The 9653-nt window shown below is 37.6% G+C and overlaps 1 protein-coding gene across 1 annotated transcript; it reads left to right on the top strand.

The window, feature by feature from the left end:
* Positions 1-499: 499 nt before the first annotated feature.
* LOC104412574 (arf-GAP with SH3 domain, ANK repeat and PH domain-containing protein 2-like) lies at positions 500-7287 on the top strand (the record flags this gene model as incomplete). The annotated part of the gene is made up of 5 exons (XM_010023330.1): positions 500-839; positions 3309-3470; positions 4371-4539; positions 6132-6199; positions 7178-7287. Coding segments are annotated over 5 exons (849 nt in total), but the record flags the coding sequence as incomplete, so codon positions are not given.
* Between the last annotated feature and the right edge of the window lie 2366 nt (positions 7288-9653).

Genomic DNA, 9653 nt, shown 5'->3' with positions numbered 1-9653 from the left:
GTTGAAGTAATCTCCTGAACTTGTCCTGTGAGCTGAAAAGAGTTCATGAGCTTTGGCTCCTAATTTCTGGTGGGCTGAACTACACGTAGAATACTTTGAAACAACTGTGTCTGTGTTTTGAGATCATGATCTTCTATTTGGGAGCTAATGCTGCTGAACTTCAGATGAGGCTTAGGATCTTCAGCTGTTTGTTTACTTCTGAAAATACTGTCTGGTATTTTGATGCAGGGAAACCATGTGATCCAGTCTGAATGTCTGTGTTGACTATCACTGGGAGTCTAGCCCTGTGTTTATAAGGATGCAGTATTATCCTTTAGGAGCACACTACAGAGAAAGTGAGAAAATGATAATTGTTTTGAAATGCAATTCAGATTTAATCTATTTTTTTTTTTTTGTTAATGTGCACCATTACTTTGTCTTGAAGAAGTTGGAATGTAGGTTATAAAGTACAGATTAAAAGCAACAAAAATGCATTTTAGAAGCCAATTTTTCTTTCTAGAAGCTAATAACTTCCTATCAACTAATAAATAAAATTAGTACAAGTAATGCGGTATCAGTAAATACTTCTGGTTTTGTGTTTAAGCAACCCAGTCCCAACCGGAGAGAGGACAGGCCTGTCAGCTTCTATCAGCTTGGATCAAACCAACTTCAGCCTAATGTAGCATCCTTGGCAAGAGATGCAGCAAACATTGCTAAGGATAAGCAAAGAGGATTTATGCCAAGTATATTACAAAATGAAACATATGGAGCAATACTCAGTGGCAGTCCACCTCCCATTCAGCCTGCAGTACCTGTTACAAGTAGCGCACCTCCTCTACCTCCAAGGAATATTGGCAAAGGTACTAACACCAGAGTATCACTGTATGTTAGAAGAATGGGATCATAACTTTTTAAATTATTGTTACATTTTTAGGTTTTCTTTTACAGCTATTTTTGCACAGGTAAGGATTGGAACAGTTTATTAATGACTTCATTTTTTAGATGCAACAGTGTTCGGGGAAAACAATGCCCAGACAACCTCGATAGAGTTAAGCAATTTACTAAAAGGAAGGCTGCAGGCAATTTAGTTCAGCAACTTTGTTTGTTTGTTCTTCATCTTTTCATACTTCTCTTTTGAAGATATCATTGTCAGAGTTCAATTTAAACATACAGTTTCAATAGCATCTGGCTGCTTTTGAAAATCATTTTAAGACCTGGGAGAATGGAGAGCTTCCAAAGTTGTCTTTTAATAAGTATATGCTTCAAGGTCATTGAAGTAAAAGTGTTATGATGTGGAGGACTGGGTGATTTTAGTGAACTGCTATCTGACTGAAAATGTAACTGCCAGTTACTAGTTATACCCTGATCAGAAGAACAATGTAAAATGTACGTCTTATTCTCATTCAGAAGGGTTGTGTGCTTGCAAAATCTACCATTAAAGCTGATGCTGTGAACTTCATTTTAAACTTCATATATAATCTGTTTGGAACATATTAAAGCATAGAGAAGTCTGTATAGGTCTTCTCTGTACAGTAGACGTTTGGTGTCTTTCATTGTTTTAATATCTTTATTAATCCAGTAGCTTTTATGGATGCTGAATTTCTGTAAAGTTCAAGAAAAAATGACTGTGTAAACATATGATTTTCTATTGTGCTGTAATTCAGACTCTGTAAGAGGAGGTACGAGCAGGGGAATGTTCCAGGCATACATGAGTGGCTTCTGCCTTTGGGAGCACTGTGCAGAGGTCAATGCAAGACTTCATACACCAGTGATTGTGTCTGAGATTGAATACAAATTGAACACCTGTGTGGTATGAAAAGTCTCACAGGATTTGCTGCAGCATAAAAATTGGATTAAAATATCACAGAACAGTTGAAGCAGGAAGGGACCAGTGAAGGTTATCTAGTCCAACCTCCTTGCTCAAGCAGGGTCACCTTGGGCAAAGGACAGCATGGTATTGGGTTACTTCAAAAAGGGTAGCATGGGGTTGGGGGAAGTTTAACAGCATATAAAACTTAACCAAAGTGGGATTTCTTTCATCTAGTATTTTTGCATGAAGTCCAGGCTTACTATTTAGATACTATTTGCTTGATGGAAAGGAATGTTTCCCCCACCAAACAAGAAGATTCACCCAAGGAACTTGCATACTCTGGTTAACTGTTAAATTTCTATCTCTAAATTAGTAATACAATTGGATAGTTAAAAAGACTGGTTTACCCTTTCATATTATTTTAATCATGGACAACCATACTATTTTACCTACTGTTTGCCCATGATTAAATGACACTTTTCAAAGAGTGTCATTTTAATTTCATTCCCAACCCCAGACTTCTTGGCACCAGTATAGTGCAACTCACGCCAAGAAAGCATGCTGCCTGGTTTAGATTATTAGCTCATATTCTTTATTCTAGCAATGTATTAACCTGCTGTTTTATATTCTTAGTTAAAAGCTGTAATGGTATCATCAGTCTTAGCTTCTTGTTGATTGCTGATGTTGTTGTTATGTTTATGGTGTATTATTACTCATGGTGTATTATTACTCCTTTATCTTCCTAGCTTTAGGCTGTTCTCCAAGTCTTCTGAGCCTTTTATGCTTTTCCCTGCAACCTGATATTTATTCATACCTTACTCCTTTTCATCTTTTCTTAATATGATGCTCATGTGCTGAGTAGGGAAAAGTGGCATGCTATGTGCAAAATACTGACTTTATGAAGAAACCCTGTAGTTGTTATGAAATGGTAAGGCAGCTCTTCAGTCTGAGCATGGAGTCATTTAGGAGGCCCCAAAGAAGTTACACCTTGTAACTGTTTAATGACTAGTTATTACAGTTTTTTGTTTGGGTGAAATTCAGAATTACATTTTTTTGTCAATTCCAAATCAAACCTGATGTTTCATTTTGAGTCAGCAATGTCTGCTAATGCTTACGTGAGAGTGAGGTCGTTTTCTTGCAGTACTTGAGAAGATCACAGGTATCAGTCAGGGATTAAAAATGATTACAGCTGTCAGAGATTAAAGAAAGTAGCAAGACTTGGCCTTCTGTTCTCTTGTTGAGAAATTTCTGCTTTTTCAAGCGCTGGGGTATTTTAAAGTAATGGCTGGAGACAAATTCTACTTACGTAAGGTGTTAGTAAGACTTCACCCGGAAACTTCTATGTAATTTTTTACACCAAACCCTGATTTCTGCTCTGGTACTCCAGCAGAATGGCAGTGGTTTCTACTGCTGAACATAGTAGTCAAGCTGCACCTTTCCTAAAAGCATGGGTGTGAAATGAACACTTCGTGCTTAGGGTAAGCAATAATAATAATACAGTATTTTCCTCTCTTTTTAGTTCAGCCTTCAGTTCTTGGCAGTGGTATTCAGACAATTTCTTCATCTAATGCAATGTGGAAGACAAATTCTTTAGGAGTGGAAAGTATAAGCAGGCAGAGGTCTTCATCAGATCCACCAGCTATTCATCCCCCTGTGCCGCCATTGCGTGTAACATCTACAAGTATGTTTCCACTTTCCCCTGTTTTCCCTTCTGCTGTATCTAATCATAATTGGCTTATTTTTCCATTTCCACAACTCATACTTCCTCTTTCGATGACTGTAGCTTTGGCCTATCGTTCCCATCCAGTAACTTTGTATGAACTGTTTTCTCTGATGATCCAGTGAGGACTGTATGGTGTAGGGCAGGGTCAACAGGAAATGCTGTCTGTTATTAGAGCTAGAGAGCTCTTCACTTGATGTATCTAGTTTCAACGTTGCAATTCTTAGTACTTGTAAAGATGAGTGGTAATGTATAGGCCTAGGGCAATGTCTCCACATTGTGCTTGATTCTTGCAGACCATAGGAATGCAAAAAGGTGGTTTAATGCATTGCCAGTTGCTATTGCCATGGTTTCAAGAATTCAATAGAAATTTTAATTAATTGCTAAGCCTAATGCGAAGTTAGATTTTTAATTGTAGCAGGATTTTAAGAAAAGACATTCCTCTAAGTAAAATTTCTTGGGTGTTATTCAGTCAGTTACTTTCCCATAAAACACAAACTGAAAGCTTTGATTGAGCGAACAATACTAGCACTTTACTGAATACATTCTGATCTACTATTTTCAAGAATATAACTGACTTCAGTGAGAATTTTCTTTGCTTGTACTTTAATGCTTTGATGAATTGAAGTACTTGTGGGCATTCTGACTGTGACTAGGTAGAACAAAATTTAACCTCTTTCCAAAGAGGTCCTCCTTCTAATGGAAGGATTGCTTTCTGCTTAAGTGATTGATTACATGTAGTAAAGCATTTTTCTTGGATGGGGGTAAATCCTGTAACAGGGAAAACTGTGATGAGAACCCAAGAAGCAAAATAGTACATAGAAATTTAATTCCATTTCACTGTTTAACTTTCTTCTATAGATGTGCTTTCTCCAGCACCACCACCTCCAGTTGCAAAGACTGCCAGCATTATAGAAGCTTTGAACCAACAATCTAAACAGCAACCACCTCCTCCACAAACTAAGCCAGTCCCACCACCACTGCCCCCACAGCCTCCTAGTAGAATCTCTCAAAGAAAGCCTATTTCTGGGTAACTGATATCATTTTGGTATTTAATATATTTCATAATTATTAGTAACTTTTCAAGTTTATAGTATATAACATGCAAGTCATCTGTAAAGCATGCATACCATTGCCAATTATGCGTTCTAGCGTATGGTAGTGAACAGAAGGCAGATACTAATGGAGAAGATTACAAGGATTCCCACATGAAAAACAAGACAGCCTAGTGATTTAAGATTGTATGACATGCAGAATATCTACAGAATGCTTAGCTGTGATGGAAATAAGAAGCCACAAAGAATAATCCATTGCTTATTCTCATCTAATAACAAAGAAGAAATAATGGGATCTTATGTCTGATTGTGCCATTTATTGTACACATGTTTGCATAGGTTCAGTTCATTCATGGCAGGAGTAGAGGGATCTGGAACAGAAAATATTATTTTTAAATTTGCAGGAAACAAAGTTAGGAGAGACAAGTGTACTGGAAAACATGATTATATCCAAAGTAGCCTTGAGAAACTGGAGCAGTAGTCAAGGGAGAAGAGAGGTGACATTCAGTAAGCAACACTTAGTACTTAAGAACAATCAACTACAAAAATGAAGCATGGAAAGCAGCAGAGTATGGTTAAGCAGAAGTCCTTAAGAGCAGGATCTGCAAGGACATACTGAATCATAAATAAAAGTAAGTCAGACACTCATGCTGTTGTGGAAGAGTCAAAGAGGAATAGTATTGTTTGATTATAGCCTGCAAACTCCATAAATTAATCCTTCCAGTTGACTCAGCATCAGTAATGCCTCAGCTGGACTGCTGTGTTCCATTTTTGGCATTTCAGTAAAATAAAGATAGAAAATAGTGAGGCAGAAACCAGGGGATATCAGTAAGATAATGAGAAGCATAGAAAATATGACCTGTGAGAGAGATTTGGAAGAAATAGGATTCTCTTATATTTTTAAAAAAAGAAATTGTAGCATAGATATATGCCTTCAAATGTGTACAAAAAGAAGACTTTTGTTTAAGTTGTGGCAAGAATAATATAGTTAGACATTAGGGAATGTTTTCCAAAGGTAAGCAAAGGGAAATATTGTAGTAACTTGTCTGGGAATATTTGGATTCTCTCACACTGAAAATTTGGCAGAGTACAGCCTGTACAAACTTAAATAGTTACAAGATACAGGGACATGTATGTGTATATTTGGGATAAATAATATATGTGGTTGATCCTTTGTGAATGAAAGAGGTAGACAACCTTTGAGCTCCCTTTCTAGTCCTTTGATTGCATACCGCACTTAAATAAAAGGGAGGAGTAACTTGCTGAAGCTTGCTATAATGTGCAGTCTTATTTTAAGAATTTTGAAATAGGAGTGAAAAGAACTTCAGAACTTAAGAAAAATAAAATCTGCTCTACACACATTGCAGTAACTGAATCTGTATTATTCTTCTGCCTTAGGTTTTTAAATTAAGTGCAACTTACGATTGGCATAATCAAAAATAGAAAGCAAAATAGCTGTCACCAGAATGTACTGCAGACGTGGTATAATTTGGAAAATACCCTGTATTGTTGTGTTTCAAGTTCTTGATTGTTTCTTAAATGAATGAATTTCTAACTTTCTGCACAGGACTGAGAAGTCATCTGGCTTAACTAACAAAGGGCAGTCCAGAGGACTTGGGTCTCTACAGCAAACTGGTAATCATAGCTTAGAGATTTATGTTATTGTAATTAAGATAGCATTATAACAGTCTAAGGGACTGTGGGATTTTTTTATTTACCTTACATATTTAAATGCATTCAGAACCAGCATTGTTCTTGTTTCTCCTCTTGCTTGCATAGGTCCTGGTGCCTCAAGCTATTTTGCATGAACAGAGCTATGTGCCAATTAATGTAAATAATGGGGCCATGTAATAAGAAACAGAACCACAGAATGGTTGAGGTTGACAGGGACCTCTGAAGGTCATCTGGCCCAACCCCCCTGCTCAAGCAGGGCCACCCAGAGCAGGTTGCCCAGGACCATGTCCAGATGGCTTTTGTGTATCTCCAAGGAGGGAGACGTATAACATTACAATAACGTCATCTGAAAAATGTCCAAAGTAAAGTTGGTGTGGATTCTGTGGTGGCTGAAGTGGAATTTCTCCTACCCAGTTTCCCCTTCCACTGTATGTATTTTGTTCATTGGTTCTTACTTTGATTCTTTTTTCCTTCCCCTTGACATACCCAAGGGGAATTTGCTAATCATTATCTGCCATCTGTGTCAGGAGTCTCCTGTGAAGGATACAACATCTTGGTAATGATGGTCTTTACATGGAATGAAGGCTTCTAAAAAGCACACAGTCTCTAGTGAGCAAATGGGGAAATGGGATACTTGGTTCTGCTCTTGTCTGGTCTTTAGCCTTTTTTTGTCTTTTAGCATATGTGCAGTATGAAAGGCCTTAGCTAATTGTCTTCGGGAAGAGAGGCTTTTCTTCGTAAGAAAAAGGATAGAAAAGTTCTTCAGTTCTTTAGTAAAAAAACATCAAAAAATTAAATCCTGATGGGATATAAAATTATTTGCATCCTTTAAAGAACCATAGACCCATAGATTTGGTTTCAATTTGTATCATCACTCTCACATTTATTTTCTTTTTTTAAAGCATGCCTAAAATTTACTTGTTTTACTCACCTTAGCAGCAGGAGACTCATCTTCCGTATGTGAAATTCCAGTAACACAAACCAGTTCTACAACAAATACTTTGGCACAGATCCAGCCACCAGCGCCAATGCCAAGGAAATCACAAATAGTAAGTTGGCAAAATCTGGGGTTTGATTTTATTACATCTTCTGCATTCTGTCAAACACTGTTGACATAAGAGTGTATGCTGTTATGGAGAAAATGTGAGAATCATGAAAAATACAAAGCCTGTATCCTGTGTTAAATGTGTGGGTGACTTATACTAAGTATTTGTGAAATCTTTGCTTTTTTTATTTTTGCATTTCCTAAATGATAGTATGTGATTTTAAATAAATAATAACTTTTAAAAAGAACACCAATAAAAAACCAAAGAGAAACCAAAGAAAAGAAATACGGATTCTTTGGTTATGTCCAGATGTGACCAACACAATCCACAGAACATATGGTTTGACTTGCTCTAGGTAATTAAGCTGCTTAAGTCACTTGTAGGTGAGCTTGGTGAGTCACTTGCAGATAATACGTAACTTCATTAAAAAACTTCAGTGAAGTAAGTAATAACGAAGCTTGTGTGCTTACTTTTATAATGGAAGCAGATGTAGTTGTTCACATAGGTAGATCAAATGGCTTCAGACAAGACTAGTAGGAGTCAAGCTCAAACCAAAAGAAATTGGCCCTTTGCGCAGTTGGTTCTCTTTGAATGTCTTTGTGACACATTCACTGGGTGGCAGGAGAGAAATGTCTTGATATGTACACAGAAACCACATCTGACTTGAGACACCCTCAACCAGAAGGTGGTTGAAAGGTGAAGAGGAAGGCTGGAAGTATTGTATATTCTTCTTCTCCACCTCCCCCAGCCTTACAGTGACTGTTAAAAAAAGATATGCTGGATTCAGATGGACCCTTGATTTGATTGTGTGGCTTTTTTATACTCTTATTTATTATTTGTAAACTAGGACCATGAATGGTACCACACATATTAGTGTCAATACATGTATTCTTATACTGGTGTAGGTAAAGGGATGTATTTCCGGATGTCAGTTGAGCTGTAAATCATGTGTGGTTCATGTAGGTCTTTGGTCCTTGTTCCAATTTTATGTTGCTTTCTTGTGTGATAGACATAAAACATCCATGTGCTTGATCATGACAGTATTTCTTTGCAGTAAGCAAATCGTGGTATAGAGGCCATACTTTCCACAATGCTGTATGTGACTGGGTCTGGGCTATTTCATGCTTTACACTCCATGTAGGAGCATGGTTCTGTAGGTAAATAACAAACTGAGAGGTAGGAGCTGTTCCTGGCTCTGCCATTGTCTTATTAATGGGCTGTAAGGAAAAGAGCTGCCTTCTTCAGTCCTCTGTCTCTCTCCCTTCAGCCATCTTTTCCTCAACCATGATTACTGAAGTAGTAACTCTCCAGGAGGGACTTCTGTGTTTGTGTGCATAGACTTGCATGTTTGTCTTGAGCTCTTAGAATTCCTATTAGCTGTTTCTCATCTGATAATACTGAAAAGCCACAGAGACATCTGGAATTCATCTTGCATTAGCTGGGAGTACGAAATCTGTTTTCTTGTCTCCCCACTCTTGTTCAACCAAGTCAGTGTCTTGCATCAAAATAACTTTCATGTTTTAGGTGACAATAAAATTAAGTGGTCTAAGAGGTGTAAGTTTGAGTATGTGTCCCTCAGTGCTTACATGCACTGAGGGAATTGCTATACTTTGTGAAGCTGTTGGACCCTGATCACAGTTTCTTTTGTGTGTTTTGGGATTCATGTGTGAGCATGGGCCGTGTCCTTTCAACACATCTGTTGGTTCTGAAACAGCTCATTACCTGGCTTTCTGTATAAATTAAAGTTGTAGTAGCTTATCTTTCTTGTTCTTTCCTTTTTTGTTCTATAGGATAAGTTGTTTTATTTATAAGTGAATGGGCAATGCTGGCTAGTTTCTAAGACAGTCTCCACTGCTTAATACTAATTGCATATTACAGGAAGAACAAATCTGTCTCTCCAGATATCTCTGGGGCTTCAGTAGGGTGAATTTTGTGAGATTGAGAGAATCAGCTGGATCATTCTTTTCTGTCACAGGAGAGAGAAGTAAGGGAAACCTGGCTCAGTGTGTGCTAGTTAAGGTGCTTTAGCTAAATCAATCTAGCTAAAGCATCTTAGCTGAGATTTAGTCAAGGGCCCCTCAGCTAAAGAGCTTTAGCTAGATCAGTCTAGCTAAAGTACTTTGGCTAAATCGTTCCATTTAGCGTTATACTCCAGCCTTTTTTGCTAAGTCTTTACCCTGTCAGAGAATCCAGAGGGCAGCCCAGATTTAGGAAATGAGTTCAGAAGTGCTCCTTGAGTAAACAAAAAAGCAGGTCTCATTATGCATGCACATGTACCCAGTGGCTTATCTCCTATACAGTGCATTTGCCCAATAGCCTATTTTTCAGATTGAAATACCTTTTTCTCTTCTCTTCTCTTCTCTTCTCTT

The sequence above is a fragment of the Nestor notabilis genome, unplaced genomic scaffold, assembly GCF_000696875.1.
Source record: "Nestor notabilis isolate BGI_N333 unplaced genomic scaffold, ASM69687v1 scaffold24041, whole genome shotgun sequence".
NCBI classification, from domain to species: domain Eukaryota; kingdom Metazoa; phylum Chordata; class Aves; order Psittaciformes; family Psittacidae; genus Nestor; species Nestor notabilis.
This window is presented reverse-complemented; position numbering and strand designations above follow the sequence as displayed.